General features: G+C 43.4%; 1 protein-coding gene across 1 annotated transcript in view; it reads left to right on the forward strand.

The window, feature by feature from the left end:
• Positions 1-1,284: 1,284 nt before the first annotated feature.
• The window catches only part of LOC122762807 (ankyrin repeat and sterile alpha motif domain-containing protein 1B-like), a gene marked incomplete at its 5' end in the record, with an annotated part of 46,114 nt that continues 24,627 nt past the window's right edge, over positions 1,285-22,771 (forward strand). Inside the window, 5 exons of the mRNA XM_044017974.1 lie at positions 1,285-1,489; positions 8,827-9,446; positions 9,739-9,861; positions 10,887-10,956; positions 12,757-12,863. Of these exons, the coding sequence (XP_043873909.1) occupies positions 1,285-1,489; positions 8,827-9,446; positions 9,739-9,861; positions 10,887-10,956; positions 12,757-12,863 (1,125 nt within the window). The remainder of the gene's footprint in view (positions 1,490-8,826; positions 9,447-9,738; positions 9,862-10,886; positions 10,957-12,756; positions 12,864-22,771) is intronic.

Raw genomic sequence — 22,771 nt, forward strand, 5'->3', positions numbered from 1 at the left:
TCCAATCCAGCTAGCCATGGCATGTTCATTAGCCTAGCAGCCCATTTGCATTGTGAGCGCTAAGCCTCAGCGAATAAACATTGTGTGTGTGTGCGTATTGTGTGTGTGTGTGTGTGATATTAATGTATCTTATTATCCGACTGTGATATTATTGATATGTCGTGTCAATGATATTGTCATGTCAATGACGACTTCGATATTAATGTTATCTGATATGATATTTCAAACAAACAATCAATGATGTCCTTCACGCTAGACAAATGATGAGTGAAAAGCACTGGTTGTTAGAAAGAAGCAGAGATACAAAGTGGCGATAAATGTGTGGTTATTAAGACATTCTTTCACGGGGAATTTGAAGTTGCCAATAAACACCCGTACACGCACACGCACACGCACACGCACACACTTTGAAAAGCATCAGTGTGATGAAACAGCAGCTGCATCATTGTGGTTGATGAGTAAACACTAGAGCAGTCAAATTAGATTTGTGTGTTCAACGCAAACAATCAACAAATCCAAAATAAGAAAGGCTGAAGGTTAGATGTGGTTACGATGTTACAACATGTTACCTGTGCATCATCTTTTGTCTAGTTTCCTTCTCTCCTCTTCTATCTTTAGTGAAAAAACCTTAACTTTCCTCCTCTCATGTGACTTTTCATCTGAATAATAGTAATAATAATGATTAAATAATTGTTTTTCTTTTGTTGACTTGTGTCACTCGTGGTTAAAGGTCACATGAAGGTGATTCTGTTTTTTCCACTGCATACGTTACATGTCATGTGATGTTTGTGTACACGCACACACACACACACACACACACACACACTGCACACACACACACACACACACACTGAGCTGTGAGGTTTGTTGAGATTGTAAATGGCTCATTATGTGAGATGTGTTTACCAGGTGCCAGTCTCCACTGTGAGTTGTCCTCTTCCTCGTCTTCATCACTCCCTCTCTCGTCTGCAAGCTGTCATTATGAGTCTCTCTCTCTCTCTCTCTCTCTCTCCCTCTCTCCCCCATCTTTCTGTCCTTTTTTTTTCCGTCGTCACCATCAAACCATGATGTTTTTTTGTTTTTTAAAATGACATTTTGACATGTGACAGCACTGACTTACAAACACTCCCCGTGGCTGTGCCGTGTTTTTAACGTTGAACAAATGACTGGTCATAACATGCTGTGTATAATATACACTTTAAAAAAAAAAAGAAAATAATCCAAACCAAGTGTTTTTTACACGTTTTACTGACTCAAAGTCACATGAACGTGTGATAATCTTCACTAAGTCCGTCTGTCTTTCAGCCCAAACAGCGCACGTCTCTGTCCTCGTCCCTGGACGTCCAAAGGCCAGTGAACCACAGCTGCGAGCCCAGCGAGGTGAGCTCCTCCCTTGGCTACGCCAGCTTCAGCACCAGCCCCCCCGCCAGTCCTCCACTCAGCCCCAACCAGGACTCTGCAGGCTCCAACGACGACTGTCAGCTCACAGGTACGACTCGTGAAACCCTGATAGAATCCCTGATATACAGTAGTGCTCCCTCTGCTTTGAACTTCCTGTGGAGGAGGATCATCACAATCTAGATTAAGTATTAAATCTATACACAGAACCCACATTTTAATACTTTTATTTATTTTCATAAAAAAGGGATGTAAATACTAAATAATGCAAATCATGATTGCTATTACATGAACAGAATCAGAATCAGAATCAGAAGAGCTTTATTGCCAAGTATGATTTGCACATACAAGGAATTTGTTCTGTTGTCATTGTTGCATAACAAGCCTACAAAATTTAAAAAAAATTTTAATTTTAACAGTGATATAAAGGTGAAGCAGCAGGAGGATGACGGCTCAGCTTTTATTTCCTTTGTCATTTCCTAGTAACTCACGTCTTGTGTTACCATAGTAATAACATTTCCTAGTTGTCATGGCAAAGTGGCGGCCTTGGTGATCGCGAGCTGCTGACGTGCTCGTGAAAATACTTCCTTCTCTCACCTGGGTTTCAGTCCAACTGTCCCCCTCACACACACACACACACACACACACACACACACACACACACACACACACACACACACACTCTTACATAAATAACTAACACTCTTTGACGTTTAGTTTTTATAAGAACAGGGGAGATGGAGTTGAATATGAAGATGTGACCTTTAGCTTCGTCAGCATAAGTCGTGGTGTCTTTGTGTGTCTTTGTGTGTCTTTGTGTGTCTTTGTGTGTGTCTTTGTCAAGGTAACAAATAATCGTCCCTGCTCTTCTAAGGTTAATCACACATTATTACTCATGTGTTAAAAGGACGTCATGCACTTGTCCCACCTCTTATTTTTCAACACAAAAAAACTACACAACCTATTCAGATGTTACACAATTGTACACCGATGCATAAGCAAGCATGTATAATGAGCTATATTACAATAACAATAACAATTGAATCATCTGACTTTAATTGCAATAATTATCGATCAAAGCACCAACTCCATTTATAAAGATACATTTGAATAATTCGCAAAATTAGAAGTTCCCCCAAACTTTACTTAGTTGAAGAAAATGTCTGTTAAAAGGAAAAATTCCATTTGAATTATAATGCACACACATTAATGTCTTATCTGCCACAATCAACAGACACGTGTTCTAGAAGCTCGTGCGTCAAGTGATTGTAAGAGTCACCATTTATATTCCCATTTAGCCTCCGCTCTCTTTTCTCTGCCACTCTGCTCATCTCTCCTATTCCATATTACCTTTGCCCATTGTGCGGTTGCCACGGTAACAAGTGGCTTACACACACACACACACACACACACACACACACACACACAGAGAGAGAGAGAGAGAGAGAGGACGACACTCTAATGTTACAGGGAGAGTCTGAAGAAAATGGAAAGAATGAAATGTGAGATTTCTGGGGGTTGAAGTGAGAAATGAGGACAAGATAGTGATGGGAACACATTCTTCTCCCCTGTACATAAATGCTCTTTCCTTCCTCCTGTTTCCTCACATCTGTCGATTTCCCCATCATTTTCATTTTCCTCTTACTCTCTTCCTAAAATACCTCGACTGCTCTTTAACATCAAACTTTACACAGTAAATCTGCAGCTCTGCACTGAAGTTTGCAGGAATCTGCACCTGCGTGGGCACACGGATAAAATACATGGCCTATTTATAACCTGATCCATCACTGCTGCTGCTGCTGCTGCTGCTGCTGCTGCTGCTGTTACTGCTGCTGAAGCTGCTGCTGCTGCTGCTGCTGCTGCAGAACGACGGTTTACGTAATGTTAGACATAGCTTGAGAGAAGAATGTCTCTGTGCTTTTGCAGCAGGTGCTAAGTGCGGAGTCATGACAAAATGAGTGCAACAGTTTTCGCAGTCGTCGTCCATTTATGACGCAGCTTCCTCCTGTGACTCTGACTGTGACTCTGACTGTGACTCTGACTGTGACTCTGACTGTGACTCTGACTGTCCTGACTGTGACTCTGACTGTGACTCTGATGTGACTCTGACTGACTCTGGCTGTGACTCTGACTCTGACTGTGACTGACTGACTCTGACTCTGACTGACTGACTCTGACTGACTGTGACTCTGACTCTGACTGTGACTCTGACTGTGACTCTGACTCTGACTGTGACTGACTGACTGACACTGTGACTCTGACTCTGACTGACACTGTGACTCTGACTGTGACTGTCACTGTGACTCTCTGACTGTGACTGTGACTGTGACTGCTGTGACTCTGACTGACTGACTGTGACTGATGTGACTGACTGACTGACTGTGACTGTGACTGTGACTGTGACTCTGACTGTGACTGACTGTGACTCTGACTGTGACTGCTCTGACTCTGACTGTGACTCTGACTGTGACTGTCACTGTGACTGACTGACTGTGACTGTGACTGTGTGACTGTGACTGTCACTCTGACTGACTGTGACTGACTGACTGACACTGTGACTCTGACTGTGACTGTCACTGTGTGACTGTGACTGTCACTGTGACTCTGACTGACTGTGACTCTGACTGTGTGACTGTGACTGACTGTGACTGTCACTGTGACTCTGACTGACACTGTGACTCTGACTGTGACTCTGACTGTGACTGACACTGTGACTCTGACTGACACTGTGACTCTGACTGTGACTGACTCTGACTCTGACTGACTGTGACTGACTCTGGTGACTGTGACTCTGACTGTGACTCTGACTGTGACTCTGACTGTGACTGTGACTCTGACTGTGACTGTGACTGTCACTGTGACTGACTGACACTGTGACTCTGACTGTGACTGACTGTGACTGACTGTGACTGTGACTGACTCTGACTGACTCTGACTGACTCTGACTCTGACTGTGACTGACTGACTGTGACTCTGACTGTGACTCTGACTGACTCTGACTCTGACTGTGACTGACTCTGACTCTGACTGACTGACTCTGACTGACTCTGACTGTGACTGTGACTGTGACTGTGACTGTGACTGTGACTGACTGTGACTCTGACTGTGACTGACTGTGACTGTGACTGTGACTGTCACTGTGACTGTGACTGACTGACACTGTGACTCTGACTGTGACTGACTGTGACTGACTGTGACTGACACTGTGTGACTCTGACTGACTGTGACTGACACTGTGACTGACTGTGACTCTGTGACTCTGACTGTGACTGTGACTGTGACTGTGACTCTGACTCTGACTGTGACTGACTCTGACTGTGACTGTGACTGACTGTCACTGTGACCTGTGACTGTGACTCTCTGACTGTGACTCTGTGACTGTGACTGTCACTGTGACTCTGACTGACACTGTGACTCTGACTGTGACTCTTACTGTGACTGTCACTCTGACTCTGACTGACACTGTGACTCTGACTGTGACTGACACTGTGACTCTGACTGTGACTGGACTGTGACTGTGACTGTCACTGTGACTGACTGACACTGATTGTGACTGACTGACACTGTGACTGACACTGTGACTGTGACTCTGACTGTGACTGTGACACTGTGACTGACTGTGACTCTGACTGTGACTGTCACTGTGTGACTGACTCTGTGACTGACTGTGACTGACACTGTGACTCTGACTGACACTGTGACTCTGACTGACACTGTGACTCTGACTGTGACTGTGACTGTGACTGTGACTGTGACTGTGACTCTGACTGTGACTCTTACTGTGACTGTCACTCTGACTCTGACTGACACTGTGACTCTGACTGTGACTGACACTGTGACTCTGACTCTGACTGTGACTCACACAAATACACACAAATACCGAGCACAGTCATATTTAAAGTGTGTATGAAAGATGATATTATAATGAAATATACTGAAATATCCCCTGAACACCACAGAAGCACATCAGCATGTTTGGTGTGACGCTCACAGTGAACATCAGCATCAGCATCAGCAGGTTGTTTTCAGCTCTAACTCCTGTGAAGTCACTTAATGTGACGCACAAGCACCAACTCACTGACCCACTGTTTAAAAACACTGAATCCAAAAGCCAGTTTAGGTCCTGCAGACATCATGCTGTCTGTCTGTCTGTCTGTCTGTCTGTCCGTCCGTCCATCAGTGCAAATTAAAAAATAGGGCTGAAAGAAATTTAAATCCCAGTTTGAATCACCACAGCTGGCAAATTGCTAAAGGCTACAGTTTAGCATATATGTTATATAATAATAATAATAATAGTAATAATAATGATAACGTAGGAAACAATAGTGATTGATCGTCACACAGCTCTGTGTCCACCTGTCCACGGTGAGTAAGATCATTTGCATAATTGGATTAAAATAGACCTGAAACTACAGAAATATCACTTTTAGTTCTTTTCCTCAAAATCCTTCAACCCGGGAAGTTCCTGTAGCTGTTTTAGGAAACACATGTTAGTGCAGTCTCTGCTTCTCTCACACACACACACACACACACACACACACACACACACACACACACAGCAAGTAGGTCGAGTTTGCTGCTATAAATAAAAGGAGTTTGAGGAGATATTAAACTCCAGGCCCTTTGTCGTGTCTCGTTCTGCACTAATCTACAGCCAGTGACATTGATATGGATGTGTTTCCCAGTGCAGGTCAGAGTAGCTGAAAGTTTGCCTGTGGTTGTCCTGTGGTTGTCCTGTGGTTGTCATGGAAATAGTCCACAGATCATTCCCCTAACATTACTTACTAGTCTGAATATGCTTCAACGATAATAATAATAATAATAATGATAATAATAATGATGATGATGATAGTGATAATAATAATAATAATAATGATAATAATAATGATAATGATAATAATAACCTGAATTCTTCCCATGGTTTTCTTCCTCTCACCACATCTTCAGTGACTCTCAGAGAGGATCCATCATTGAACTCATGACCGTGTGTTTATTAAGCTGCTTCCAGACATTCAGTGAACTCTCCAGTGAACTCTCCTGAAACTGTTAGAAAACAGATTAAAAGAGATTTTCTGATGGCTGTCAGAGAACAGTTCACATTTATCCTTTTGTGTCCAGGTCCAAGTATCTTCACATGGACGTGAGAACATGGATGAAAGGAAGTGTGTGTATGAGTGTAGTCTTTGGTTTTGTGTCCGAGTCACAAAAGAGGCTCAGACAAGTCCGAGCTCAGTCATCAGCAGTGAAGCTTGAACACAGTCTTTAGTATAAAGGGCAGATTTTTCTGTCCATGTGGCGAGAGATGGAAGCCAAACTACAAACTTCAGTCTCAGGGAACACATTTATGGTTTCTGTAAAGAGTTTCTGAAATATTCTACTCAAGCAAAAGATTGAGCCACAGCCGGCGTCTGCTTTTCACTTTCTCTGTTCGTGCGGCTTCATTGTTGCTTCATTGTTGCTTCATTGTTGCGTCTGTGAAAGCTGTGATGTGTCGTATTCATAAATATATTTGACTTTGCAGATAAAAAAATCCCTTTTATTACATTTCATGCTTCATACTTTTTATCTACACATGTGTGGACTGATGCAGTCGATCCAATCCTGAGATTCGCACACACACACACACGTCTGTCAACTTCATGAGAATTGAGGAATGGGTTTCTGAGAGAGGTGAGCCAGTTGCCGTGGCAATACACTTGAATCAGGAATGAAAGAGTGAATTCAATATCTGCAGGGTGAGATTTATACAAACGATCACGACATTAACAATCCTCGGAGTCCACACTCTCGCTTTCATTCACTCTCACTGTGGGTGGATGTGTTTGCACGTGTGTGTGTGTGTGTGAAACCAGTTCACAGGTCACAACGCACACACACACACGCGCACACACACACACACACACACACACACACACGTAGGCACACACTGAACATACATCTTGTGATATCTTGAGCTAAAAAAACACAACTAGCTTAGTTTCACTTATTTCTAAACCATATGAACTCACACATCCTTGACACTGTATACATTTATTTATCAATGAACTCACTGATTCATAATCATTCTCTATTTTCATACACTATTGATAATGAAGCAGTTTTTTGTTTTCTCCACCCAACGTATGTGGATTTATGATTTCTGTTTTTAAAGATAAAATAACGTTAATATGTCGATGAAGAGCCAGAAAACGAGTGAGTGAGTGAGTGAGTGAGTAGGTGGTGGTGGTGGTGAGTGAGTGGTGAGTGAGTGAGTGAGTGAGTGAGTGAGTGAGTGAGTGAGTGAGTGAGTGAGTGAGTGAGCATGTGTGCGTATGTGTGTATGTGTGCGCGCGCGTGGCTGGGAGATGATCAAAACATGTGATAGCGGCGTGTTGATTGCTTTGGTCTCTCGTGGCGCCGCTGACTGTTATTAAAAAACGACAGAGTAATATGTGAGCTGTCAATCATCCCTGAGATTACAGAAGTCTGAGCCTCGGCTGCTGCGACTATGATTCCAGGTCTAACCCTTGTTTCACAACGGGTTAATGTGAGAAGACATTAAATGAATCATATGAATCAACACAATTAACCCTTTAACACCCAGTGTATCCCTGTGTGTGTGTGTGTGTGTGTGTGTGTGTGTGTGTGGACCGAGCCTGTCCTGAGAGAAACTGTTTACATGGTCGTGTTCGCGATGATACGACACAAAGTGACGAGAAACAGAGACAAACAGGGGGTCTGTCTCTCTCGCTCTCTGTCTGTCTCTCTCTGTCAGTGTGTGTGTGTGTGTGCAGCACAGTTCCAACCTAAATCTGTTTTTTGAGGACGCGTCTCTGATGAAGGACAATCAATAATCCAAGTTGACAACATGATGATGAAGACATGAGAGCAGAAACAGCGCCACCATGTGCTCATGCTGCAGTTCTTTCAAACGCTGCACCGATGTCGCTCTGCATCAGTTTCTTGGCCGTTTGTGACTCGTGTTGTTTTCTGTCGAGAGCTAGCGTGAGCTGTGATGATGTCTGAGCTCATGTGTGATCAGTGCAATGATTCATTTGGACGTTCGATATGATTGGACGGTGATTTTACAGACAATGCTTTAATTCACTGGTTACAATATGTAAAGAGGATTTTCAACAAAAAACACCGATCTTAACCAGTACCAGTTTCAGAAGTGAGATTCTGCCTCATGAGGATCAAGTTTTGGTCTCCATGATCCTGACAAGGTCAAAGTTTAAACCAGATAACAAACATGAGTATACTCTCTCTCTCTCACACACACACACACACACACACAGATCTCCCCGTTTTCCTGCAGAATTAGTTTTCACTGAAAGAACTAATAGACATTTCTCTTCTTATTCTCCTGTCAATTCTTCGGTGACTAAAGTAGAATCATAAATGATATTTCCATGATAATCTGAACCATTTAATCCTAATAACTCACAGACGACGGGCCGTACCAGCGGGACCCTCCTCCTCCTCCTCCCTGCTCTTCCTCCACATCAAACACTCAGCTGGAGGAGCGAAGGAAGAGCCACATCCCAGAGGAGTTTGCAGGCCTTCTTCATGGATCTTCCCCTGCCTGTGAGACTCCTGACACGCCGTACCATCTTTACAGCCCCAAACCTCGGAAATACCCCTCCACAGAAGTGCAGAGCAGCTTGGTGCAAACCCCAGAGTTCAGCATCGTGATCGGAGGAGGACCCACTCAGGTCTTCTCCAGAAAGTCAGAGAGGAGCACCAACGACCCCCAAAAGCCTCAGGTGGTGTACCGAACTATCTTCCACACCAGGGTCAACCAGGAACAGGCTCGTCCCAAGAACTCTGAGCGGGTGGATTCGTCTCGTGGTTGGTGGACATTGGACCGACCGCCGTCTTACTGCTCTGATAAGAAGAAGGAAGTGTCAGAGCGACAGGGAAAGCAGGCGCTCGGCGAGTCTGGCGACGAAGAGCGAGCGTGCACGCTGGGGAGGATGAGGTCTATGCCCCGGAGTGTGTTGGACTTGCAGTTGTCCAAGTCTCTTTCTAAGTCTGATTCCAACCTGGTAGCAGTGTCTCCCATTCAGGTGAGCTGCATCGTTTCAAATGACATTATAATAACGTTTCTCATCACTTTTCATAAAAGCTCATCAGAAAAGATCAGAGATGGTCTGCAGAAAAACAGATCCCTGATCTGGGCCAGAGCGCTCCCTGCTGTGAGAGTAAATAACTCACAAGTCTGTTTGAACTTCAGAATCCCTGAAATGTTGATGAGCCATGAAAGAGCTCCAAGTTTAGAGTTTTCAGTGCTTAGTTGTCCTCGTAATTAAAACCATTCTAATGTCACAGTTTGCCTTTGATGCTGTCTTTCTTGTGCAGGAGGAGCACAGTTGGGGGTCTGGATCTCGGGGTCCGGGGCCTGGAAGTCCAAACCCAGGTGAGGGTTCCAGTCCAGGCGGACGACTGGAGAGAACACCCTCCTTCACTGCTGAGTGGGAAGAGGTAAAACACCATTTTTCTACTTTTAAGCCGATGTTTAGGATCAGTCACTTTCTATGATCTCTACTGATCATAGGAATAATAAAGTATTGTGATCAATGATTAAAAACCGCTGTGCATATTCAAAAACAGCTGAAGGTTCTTCACACGGCTGTGAGCAATGTCAAAACCACGTGGTGACAGCAGCAGTGAGATCACACACGGTGCCATCCCATAATAAATGCACTCGTCTCCAGTCATCAAACACATCTATAGTTGTCATGATAACATGGCTACAGGTGTTTCCAGTCAAAATGAGCTTAGCCACAGGGGGCGCTGTGACACAGCATGACAGCATCAGCCCACTCTCCTCAGCTGTGGACCATTTCTCACCAGCACAGTGGCGTTTGTGATGATGAGGAGGAGCAGGAGCAGGAGGAGGAGGAGGAGGAGGAGCAAATGTCAATGTGACATCACACACACACACACACACACACAGTTGATGGACAAGATGAGTCATCAAAGTGAATTTGTGACCACGGCAACTTCTGAAATCCAGTAGGAATATTAAAAAAACAGCTCTTTTGATATTATTATTATTATTGTTATTGTTATTGTTATGATGATGATGTAACATGTACACCCTCACCCCTCTTCTTCTAAGGTCATTGCATTTGTTACAATCATGCTAATTAGATACACAGTATCGTCGTCCGTCCTCCAGGGCAAAGTATTTGAATGAATAAATGAATAATGAATAAATGAAGGCGCTCTAAAGTAAACTGTTACCTAAAGTACTGTAACTGTACTGATCATGATGATCAGTGGTTAGCAGCAGGTCCTGGGTCCGGGTTCCTCTCCTCTTCCTTCATCTCTGCTCTGTCTAACCCCTCAATTTGGTCTCGTGCTTTTTCATTTGACCAGGGAAATGATTGACATTCAGACATTCAGAGTGCTGGCTGGTGTAATGATCATGTTATGTATCAGGGGTTAGCCTTACTACAATCTCTAACTGTGGTTTTCTCTCTCTCTGTTTCCCGTTTGTTCAGATTGACAAGATTATGAGCTCCATCGGTGCAGGAATTGGTCATGGATTGGACATCAAGGAGGACATCTCAGGTGTGTGTGTGTGTGTGTGTGTGTGTGTGAATAAATGATAACATCGCTGTCACCAACTCTAAGTGATTCTTGAGATCAGAGCACATCAAAGTCTGACGGAGCACGGAACACAAGCGAGTCAACAGTGGAGCCAGGGTTCTCAAAAGATTAAGATCAGACAATGATGAAGACACGGAACCACTCATCATCACTGCGCTCATCAGCCATCTGAAAAGAAAAGATTCTTTTTAGGGTTAAAGTCGTCACCGAGTAAATGTTCTTTTGTGTTCTGATAAAGACACACAACAATCAGCAGAATGAATGACTGTCCTCCTTCAGCACCTTCAAGCATCAACTTTTGTGTGCTTAGTTCTAAAGATGCAGCAGCAGCAGCAGCAGCAGCAGCAGCAGCAGCAGCAGCAGCAGCAGCAGCAGCAGCAGCAGCAGCGAAACACAGCTGCTTTCCCTCAGAGCAGGTGTGTCAGAATAAAAAAAAAAGGAGGAAAAGATTCTCCATGAACACTTTTCCTCTGCAGTGCTTTTGAGCCACAGATTCATTTCTGTTGCCACAGAGAATAAGAAAGTGAAATTAAGACTTGAGGTGACGATTAACACAGGATGAGCTTCACCATCAGGATGTGTTTCAGCTTTAATTCTAATGTTTGACTTTCCTGTGTGCAGTACGTCCTCTGTGTTCACCTGCGTCCACTGCTCGTCTCTATTAAACATGCTCGTCCCCCTCTCCCTATACTGACTCCCCCATCCTCCCCTCATGACCCCCGCTCTCTCTCTCTTTCATGTGTGAATGCACAGCCTCTGTTAACCATGGTTACCACTGGGAAGAATCGTGTTTGTGCCAAACCTTCTGTACTCCCCCTGCATGGATGCAGATACAGCATAGCACACACACAGTGTTTATGTAGACCGCATACGTACATTCACCGCGCTGCCGATGAGTGGGAGGGAACTCGGCTTCTGCAGACAAAGAAGCTCGAGCTGCTGTGGAGCTGGAGTCGGAGAGAGGGAGAGAGAGAGGGAGAGAGAGAGAGAGAGAGAGAGAGCACCTCAAACCCTGAGAGGAAGATAGAGACACGAGGTAGACAGAGGTGAGAGAGAGAGAGGGAGGGAGAGAGAGAAAGTGAGGGGACGAGGGAGGAACGCAGCACCAGAGGGAGAGAGAGAGAGAGAGAGAGAGAGGAGGCTGCAGGAGAATACAGATGAGAGTGGGAGTACTTGATAAAAAGAAATCTACAGCACAGGCAGCTCTCGCTCTCTTTCCTCTCTCTCTTACACACACACACACACACACACACACACACACACACACACACACACACACTCAGGAGCAGCCAAGCGAGCGCAACAGCTGAAAAAAGAAAGCGAGTGCTGTGGGCTCAGTGGGTTCCTCGTGTGGATCTGTAACTCCACACACCATCTGTGGCAGGGATTTAACCCCAGGACAGAAGGTGTTTTCTGGATACAACGTGAGCCTTCACCCCCTCCCTCCTCATCTTCAGAGAGAGCATCACCTGGACTCCTTGCTCCCTTGCATGCTGACCCTCTCCACCCTCACCATGCCTCTAGCCTAGCTCTCCCCTTCCTCTTCTTCCCTTCGTCACCTTTGCCTCCCACCCCCCTTTATTCTTTCTTCCACCTGCTGCCTTGCCAAAAGACTCCTCAGAAGCATGGCGGGCTCCTTCGACAGCCACTTTGCCCGCCATAACATGATGTGGCAGTGCCAGCTCTCTCAGCCGGACTGCCGCTGCTACCGCGTGGACGGCTACTCCCTACTGAAGCGTTTGCCCCTCCACCCCCTCATAGGTCCCCGCTGCCCGATGCAGTCTGTGGGCCAGTGGCTGGACTCCATCGGCTTGGTCCAGTACGAGAATCACCTGCTGGCAAATGGATTTGACAACGTACAGTTCATGGTGAGTGTTTTCACTGTCTTCCATGTCTGAGTTTGGGCTTTGAATGCATCATGTGTCCTCCCTGTGATCTCGCTCTGCTTCCCAGGGTTTATCTCATCATTTTCACTCAGATCTCTGTCATCTTTTCTTCCTCTCCTCTGTGATTCTGCCTCTCCCTCCTGATGCCATGTGAGGTCCTCCTACGCACAGAAATCCTACGCCACAGGCTGCACACATCTACACTCACACTGCACTGAAGCACCATGCTTTTAATCCACTTTATGATGTTATGTATTATTCTGGTATTATAAGGTTGCAGGTACAACCACCTGTAGCCTGTGGATCCTCTTATGTTCAACGGTTCATTGAGCTCCAGCGACACTGCAGGAAAAACTGCTCTTATTATTGTTGTTATTTTGCATTAACTCTCATGTGGATTTGCCCCTAACCCATTTTAGAGGGAAAGAGAATAGTGCATTATAAAGGGAATAGTGTATTATAAAGGGAATAGTTTATTATCAAGAGAATAGTGTATTATAAAGAGAATAGTTTATTATCAAGAGAATAGTGTATTATAAAGAGAATAGTTTATTATAAAGAGAATAGTGCATTATAAAGAGAATAGTGCATTATAAAGAGAATAGTGTATTATAAAGGGAATAGTTTATTATCAAGAGAGTGCATTATAAAGAGAATAGTTTATTATCAAGAGAATAGTGTATTATAGAGAATAGTGTATTATAAAGAGAATAGTGCATTATAAAGAGAATAGTGCATTATAAAGAGAATAGTATTATAAAAGAATAATGCATTATGAATAATGCATTATAAAGAGAATTAGTGTATTATCAAGAATAGTGCATCATCAAGAGAATAGTGTATTATAAAGAGAATAGTGTATTATAAAGAGAATAGTGCATTATAAAGATAAATATGTATTATAAAGGGAATTTATTATCAAGAGAATAGTGCATTATTATAATAGTTTATTATCAAGAGAATAAAATTATAAAGAGAATAGTGTATTATAAAGAGAATAGTGTATTATCAAGAGAATAGTGCATTATCAAGAGAATAGTGTATTATAAAGAGAATAGTGTATTATAAAGAGAATAGTGCATTATAAAGAGAATAGTGTATTATAAAGGGAATAGTTTATTATCAAGAGAATAGTGCATTATAAAGAGAATAGTTTATTATCAAGAGAATAGTGTATTATAAAGAGAATAGTGTATTATAAAGAGAATAGTGCATTATAAAGAGAATAGTGTATTATAAAGGGAATAGTGTATTATAAAGAGAATAGTGTATTATCAAGAGAATAGTGCATTATCAAGAGAATAGTGTATTATAAAGAGAATAGTGTATGTCCAGATTTTTACTGGCTGATCCTTTCAGCTCAATACTCCCTTCTGGCAGGGGCAAGTGGAACAAGTACGGTGGGTACAACTCAACTGTCTTTCTGAAGGTTTATTCCACATACACAGTTAGCGGTAGCTAGACAGCAATTAAACGGTAGTTAGACTAGTCAGTTAGTTAATTAGACAGCAGTTAGGTTGCAGTTAGACTAGCCAGTTAGTTAGTTAGTTAAACCGACAAGTCGTACAGGTTCTGATGATAGTTTATACAAAGGCACATACGAAGGTTAATATATAACAAAAGAGCTTTAAAGGCAACAGTGCTTTGATACCAATTACAAAAGATAAATCGAATTATAGCTTTGCCTGCTGGAAAGCTCTACACCTCCCACTTGGCCTACTGATTCCACGACAACTAACTTCAAATTTTACCTTGCAAAAGTAACATTCACCCACAACTGGGTGCATAAAGCTACATTCTTGGGTATGAATGTGTTACACACAATATGAATAACAGATATGAGTCACAAATATTAAAGGTTTCACTGTCCATGAACACATTGTCCTTGATGACATAGTGGCATCCTTTACCGAAACTCGTGGAGAATGGTGGAGAGGGGGTCTTGATCCTTTACTGAAACACACCACCAGCCTCCTAATGCACTCGTGGAGGATGGTGGAGGGGGTCTTGATCCTTTACCGAAACACACCACGTGATGGGGAATCTATTTCTGTTCCTCCACTGGTAACAAAACCATCAGCCTCCTGACATCTCGGTGAAGGATGGTGGAAGGGCAGTTTTCCATCTCTTTGCCTTTCTTACTCTGTCCACTGAAAACCGGACAACTTTGGCATGTCCTCACTCTCACGTCCCTTCACATCAGGATGAGCTTCCCTGTCTCCCACTGTGACATTCTCAGTGGGTGCGTGACACTTCTGTCGAACGAAGAGGCCTGGGCCCACCAGCTGGCTCCACTGCTTCCAGAACTTGTCGACCTCGATCTGGACCGCTCTCAGGCGCACAACGGGGTATGTCAGATACTCAAACCCTGAGAACTGCTGTAAAGTCTGTCTTCTGGAGTTTACTCGCTGTCTCTGTAGCATCAGCTGTCACTTTTGCGGCAGATTTCGTTGGCCAATCTTCGACTGGACTATACAGGAACTCGGGACCCTTCTGTCACTCCTTGAACAGCTCAGTTGCTTTCCCTTGGAGCTCATCAGAGAGGGATTTGTCCCAAGTGTCCTTAGTGAGCTTGCCAGCTTCCTGGGAGGCCTTCCTCACAAGAATCACACCTTTTTGCTTCATAGGTGTTGTTAGACCGATGGGGTTGTACAATCCAGCGATCTGGCTCGGTAGGATGTGACGAGTTAATGGGTTTGGTGCTTTTGCATCCACTTCTCCTTCAGTAAGGTCAATCCCGGTTCTCATTTTCTTCCTTCTTTTAGAGAAGTTAATAGAAGCCGTCACGAAGAGCTTGTCTTCTTGCACAAGGTAGCCCACCCCCAAAGCTTTGTTGTCTTCCTCCCTTAGTTGGTTGGGCAACCCCAGAGTCATTTCAATTCAATTCAGTTTTATTTGTATAGCACCAAATCATAACATACATTATCTCAAGGCACTGTACATAGACAACATCAAGGAGAGCAGAGAACCCCAACAGTTCACACAATGAGCAAGCACTAGGCATCAGTGGAGAGAAAAAACTCCCTCTTAACAGGAAGAAATCTCTGACAGAACCAGGCTCAGAGATGTGCGGTCATCTGCCTCGACCGGTTGGGGTGAAAGGAAAAATGGGGGACAGTGGAGAGGTGGGGGACAGAAAATGGGGGGAGAGAAAGGACAAGAGGGAGATGAGGGAGAGACAGAAGAGAGAGAGGGAGACCAGTAGCAGATACACAACAACTGTATCAGGTTACAAGTTTATACAGTTACTGATATCGACTTTTTAATTACAAAATAATAATAATGGTGACGATAAGCGTAGCCTTGGAAACTGGATCTTGATCCTGCAACTTGCATGATGGGAATACAGAGAGAGAGAGAGAGAGAGAGGGAAGGAAGGAAAGACACAAACTACGGAGATAAAGAGACAAGGTTAATGACATATAAAAAGTCATAATCAAATCCTGAGTGTGAGAGAGTGAATGTGCGTGTACCACAGGAAAATCCCCCAGCAGTTTAGTTCTATTTGGTTGGGCTTTGCCTCGTCCTTCCTCCCACTTTGATTGGACCGGACCCAGGGCTTGAGGTAGAAGCCATCCTGCTTTCAGGATCTTCTCCACCCCCTCTAAGATCCTCCTCCAGTCGACCGGCTTCTCATGGTAGCTGGGTCTCTCAGAAGTGTAAGTGGGGGTTGGCTTGCTGGACTTCAAGAGCTCCACTCCACTGTGAGTAATGACGTTTGGCCTTTCAGGAACAGCAAGAGCTTCTCGAAATGGTTTCCTGGGTAGGCATAGTTTTTGGGGCTGCTCACATGTCTAAGCCACTGGATTAGCATATTCTCAGAGACTCTGCTCTCTAAAGGTGCTTCTGCTCTTGTTCAGTGAGCTCCTGCTCCAATGAGCTGTGGCTTCTCTTCAGTTCCTTTGTCTGAGCCTGGTTTGGAGTTAGCAGTGGTGTGGTTAGCAGGAGTTGGCTGGTGTGGTTAACAGCCAAGTCCTCCCGTGCTAAGCTCAGCTTTTGTGATGCCTTGAGGTCTTGACACAGAGCAGAAACTTCTGACTCTTTCCCTTGGAAGTCAGACTGAGGCTTAGTGAGATTCTCCTGACTTTGCACCAAGGTCTCTTGCAGCTACGCAGTCTGGATCTTTTCAGAGCTCAGCTCCTTGCTGAGCTTGGTCCTCTGGGCCCTGAGTTTACTCTGCTCCTCTACCTTCTTGACATTGACTTCCTGACTTCCACTTCAAAGGACTCTGTGGGACCCTGGATACTCTCCCAATCAGCCTTCCTGTTCGCGGAGAACTTAGGCAAACTTATCGGTGTGATCTTTGCTTTGGGTTGGGCCCACTGAGAGCTGTCTCCTCCCCCTGTGACTGTACCGAAGATCCTTCCTTTGTTCCATGCTGAAGTGGACGGGAGCAGTGTGTCCAGTAAGTCTTGGCATACTAGTGAGGGTTGGAGGTTGGGCGAAACTGACACTAGGTCCACGGTTAGGTTGTCGAGGCTGCGTAACACATCTAGAACCCTGCCTGGCAACAGGCGGAGAAGCAATAGTCGAGTGGGTGTGAACAGGTGGGGTGGTACTAGCACAGGTTACTGGTTGGTTATGCCCATTTCCCCAGACGGTATGCCCACTCATTTGTCAGTTTCTCCTTTTTATCTTCCAGTGTTAAAATGAGTGTCCATTTCTCTCTTCCGTACGGTCTTTCCAAGCATATACAGCCTCTCTGAGTTCATTGAGTTTTCGATCCAGTTGTCTTCCTTTGCCCTTTTTCTGATTCCACGGCAGTACATTTTTCCTCCCGAGTGTCTCAACCTGATCGAAAGCTGAATTGAACCGTGTTACGAGGGCACTTATATCCAGCTCAGCATCCTTGAACCACAGCATTTCCATAATCTCACGGTACCTTTGCACAATGGCGTCCCTCTTTGCCAGGGCGTTGCTCAGTTCACAGTTGTCGTCCGCTGGGTCTATCTGTCCCAGTTCTTCGATATATTCATTGCAGGCATCGACGAAAATATCATAGTCGCTCTCCAGTCGTGCCAACTCTTGCGACAATTTTCCTGTACCTTGGTGACCAGCGTTGACATTAAGGTGGTTAATACGCGTTGTCAGGCTCTGCTGCACATTTGATCGCCTCCACTGTAGGTTTTCCAGATCTGGCTTGTTGTTTGCCATTTTACTTCTTTGAATTCCTGTCTCTCTCCGGAAAAGGAATTGTTCAAAGGATTTGATTCTCTCAAAAGTGTGGTTCGTTGCCAATGGCTCATTCAAAGGATTTAGTTCTTTGCAAATAACTCGTCCACGAATGGCACACAAATGTCCATGCCCCCAGCTGTCGACGTCACAACGTCACAGGTCTGTGAGGCTCTTCCGTAGCACTGTTAGTGGCTTAACGGTTTAGCTCTTCAGCCCAGAAGAGCTCTGTATACTTTGTGCAATCTTCACAGCCTTCCTCACGGCTGCGGCACTTCATTTAATCCTTTAGCGGCTCCGTTAGCTCCTTGCTCCGTCTCCTCCGTTTTAGTGATTCACTCGCTTCACCAGTGTCCCTGTCTCTCCGGTCCTGGTACTTCACGAGAGAGAGATGCTGACTACATGAGTTTATCTAGTGTTTCTGTGCTTTTTACTGGATGAAACAGACCAGACAGAATCTCCAAAATAGAAATGTGTCAATGTCTGTGGATAGAGATGATTTTGATTTGGAATGATGGTCTTTCATTTTCAGTCTCTTCATTTCAAATGTTCATTCCTGACGACTAACGTGTGTGTGCGTGCGTGTGTTGCAGTCCTTCTCTCCATACATGCAGTATGACCTGCATCTGTTGCTTTGGTTACCCTGGTAACAGGATTAAATCAGAGAATCTCTGTTTCTTTCAGTCAGAAACCTTTTCGTCAGTGGAATTGAAATGTTAAATGTTTCAGGACATAAATAAAACATACTTACATTACAACTTACAATAGAAAAAGTGTTTCTCATCCTCTGAATCCTCACAGAGTCAATAATAACACCTTCAGCATTAATATTTTAGCATTTCTGCACAGATTTTGCCTGGTTTGCTTTTCAGGGTCGAACATTCAGTTCACAGCAGTAAAAAGGAAAGAATATTGTATGCATTAGCAACGTAAGGAAATATCTTTCCACTAAAGTTCTTTTTGGTTATCAGCATTAATCAGGAAGTAGAAAGTTGCAATAAGCTTTTCACTATTCACATCATGATTCTAACATTTTCTTTTTTAAATATTATTATTTATTACATATACACAAATAATGGCCTCGTCATTCATATATGAAGTCATTTAACGTGTTTTTCTGTCCAGTATTTAAATTCTAGCTGTTCCTGAGAAGAATTTCTTGCTTTATTGTTTACACTGTATTATTATTATTGTTGTTATTTTTATTATTATAATACAGTGTACAGGTTTATTACAGCTGTTTTCTATAGGTGTAAACTGATGAAATGAAAGGAACGAGACTGAAACAATGTTTCAGGCCGTAACACAATGAGCTAAAAAAAAGTCAAAACATGATCAAACACTTCAACCGTCAGGGGTTCAAATAAACATCAGCATTGTCTTCATGTATACATGCCTTCAATTTCAAGGAAACATAACTTTAACGAAAGCTGAAAGTAACTGTTAAACAAACATGTAGGGTATTAACCTGCAAACAAAAAACAATAGTGAAGCTTTTAGTTCAGATTGCACTTCAAACTGAAGCCAGTTGGCAAAATCTTCATTTTAAATCATTCACATTCATTTCAATAAACTCTCAGTGTCTCAACACACTACCTCACAACCTTCACACACCCGGGTCACCTCTGGCTGTTTGCTGTCTCACTTTAAAGTGTCTTCCTGCAGTGATCAGAGAAGCAATTATGTCCTAAAGTGAACTCCTTCCTGTTTTCACTGGCACACACATACACACACACATGAACATGTGTTACTGTCATTTGCACCTAGTTTAAAGTTGTTAACAGAGCTGGCAGCTTTTCCCACAGACTTCAGGATTCCCTGCTCTTAAAAAAAAAGAAGAAAAAAAAGCCTTTAACAAACATGGTGGTGAGTCTGATTTTGCCTCTTTGTGTTGTTCTTTGTGTCGTTTATATGAACATATTACAAGCTCTTAATTTGTATTAATATTTATTGCTGTCATTTGCTCCTGTGTGCAGGTCACGTTCACGTCAGCTCGTTAAGATGGAAATATTTACACAGGTCACTGTATCAGGAAATAAACCATCAAGTTTTATTGATTTCAGGGACAGTTGAAGTTCATCTGTACGACTGATAGATGAACGTGAGCTGAAGGCTGATCTGCACTAGTGTGTGTGTGTGACACAGAGAACGTAAACATCGGAGTGGGTGTTTTTTGGCAGCTTCACCATTAACATTAACATGTGAGGAAACTGGATGAAAACGTATCACCCGTTTAGACTGAACATACAACGTGTGTGAGTGTGTAGACTGAGATGAAACGGACTCATGAGCAAAGCTGTGACACAACAGACTTTGAACTGACACACACATTCATTTTCTAGCTGCAAACCAACGTAATCTTATTATTAATCTTATTACAGCGACTACGAGAGACAAACGCTACCCTAACCCATTTGTTTGCTAGCTCGGCAGCTACTTAGCTCGTCTCTTATGGCACAATTAAGCAACACCGTTTGTATTTCTTTTAATTTAAAAACAATCGATAACAAGGCAATCAGAGATGGCAGACTTCACCCCAGTCATGCAACAATCCTCTGTTGGTCGTATTGGCAAGTGCAGAAACACAGACAGACATACACCTCACTCTGTGGGATTAATGCCACTTCGCTCTGCATCGGCAAACCGGCTCGCTGCCGCCTCACTGAGAGGATCGCAGAGGCACTCGCAGAACTCCACACTGTTCACTGTCCTCGCTCCCAAAATGTGGAACGAGCTCCCCATCGACATCCGGACAGCGGAAAGCCTCCACATCTTCCGCCGCCGACTAAAAACACTTTTCTTCCGACTCTACCTCGACTAAGACGATGACGACAAAAAAACAAACCAAAAAAAAAAACATATACATTGCACTTATGACTAGCACTTCATAGTTTGGTTTACTTGAAGCTCTTACTTACTTCTAGCTCTTATTTGTACCCAAATGTTTAAATGCACTTATTGTAAGTCACTTTGGATAAAAACGTCTGCTAAATGACATGTAATGTAACGTAATGCCGTATTATTTACCTGCTGTTGTTATTTTTAGATGTGGTCGTCACCACAATCAACATTTCTTCACTTTGTAATTTGCTCGATTTCTCTCTACATCTCACGGAAGTAAATGTGCATTGACTTCCAACAGGGAGGCTAATTGTGAATATAGTTGTTTTGATTTTAAAGGAGGGCGATTATCTATAAGTTCAAACATGTGGCATCTTATGAGACAAGTCCGTTCACTTTAACTTTGTCCAAGCTAACAATCATTATCATCACCCGTGTATGTGACTAACGCTAAAACATGCTGCAAAGTCATTATTACCGTTTACTGTTTGACTTGGTTTCACCAGTTAATGAAGACAAAGATAAAGCAGAGTGAGGATTGTACGGAAATATTACAGATAGCACAAGTGAAAAGATAACATGAGATATTAGTCGGGTAGTGTGCACTGATACAGAGCAGCTGCGAGCTTTTCTTCAGAGAGATGCAATGAAAGAACATCTCAAATAACATGGAAATAAATCCACTGCTATATCTTCTTTTTAATTTAAATCTAAAAGAAAATATGAACAGCAAACAACCAGCGATGTGGGGATTTAGGCTTTAGGGGAAACGTAAGCCACTGCTTTGCAATTAAGAATTAAGAATTAAAATGGAAGTTGGTCTGAAAAGTAAATATAGAGACAACAAAATAACATCTCGCAATGGAGATGAGAGGGTGAGGGGATGCACACATGAAAGGCACAGAGTGACACTGAGATACAATAGAGCGAGCATCATTTGTAGTCGTGAATAACAATTTATTCACGACTACATACACTTGTACATGATTTCTAATATTTGGCTCATGACCCACTACTGTGCAGAGTACGCAAAGTATCACAAGCAAACCCCGGGTGATGGCAGTCGTATCAACAGTGAGAATGCTAAACACCAATAAACAGTTTACTTCAACAATATAAAGTAGTAAATCGGCTGAGGAAATAAAGCCAAACCTAAAACATGATGGTTACTTTCTCCTATATTGTCATGAATCCATGTTGTGTTTATCACATCTTCATATGTGTTGGCGGACATGTTGTTAACAAAGGTTTAGAGAGGAAAAAGAAAGAGCAGCTATAAAGGTTTCCATCTTGTTCTATCAGGAGCCCAACAGGGAGCAATTAGTCAAGCCTTGAATTCCCCCTACAAATCTACTCTGTGCCGGATCTGTGAGTCATTACTCTGCTCCCAACGTTGCCTCTGCTCTGCGCTCTATTAATCAGCCTGGGAGCTGATCTATGAACTCCACTCTTCCCAATGAGGCCCTGGCATACAGTTCAGCCTCAGGATGAGCCCAATCAGCTGCAGGGACATAACAGAACCCAGGAGACATCAGTCGCTAAAGTGTTGACAATCTGATGTTGTGGAGAAGTGCATGGATTATCACGCTGACACATTAGTAGACAAGCAACAACATGAATGAAATGAGGCCAGACGTCGTAACCTGACACCACAGGTGGTTGTTGTCTGTCGGAAACAGACGGATACAGGTGATCAGGTGACCAACCATCTGTCTTTCTAATGATGGCTGTCTGAGTATCTACTAATACTAACAGAAACTAGGGATGTCCCGATCCGATATTGATATTGGATATCGGTACGATATCAGCCAAAAAACGAGTATTGGATTATGTCGGGGTGGGGTAGCTCAGTGATTAAGACCTGTACCCTGTGTGCA

This window comes from Solea senegalensis, unplaced genomic scaffold (assembly GCF_019176455.1).
Source record: "Solea senegalensis isolate Sse05_10M unplaced genomic scaffold, IFAPA_SoseM_1 scf7180000016098, whole genome shotgun sequence".
Taxonomy (NCBI): domain Eukaryota; kingdom Metazoa; phylum Chordata; class Actinopteri; order Pleuronectiformes; family Soleidae; genus Solea; species Solea senegalensis.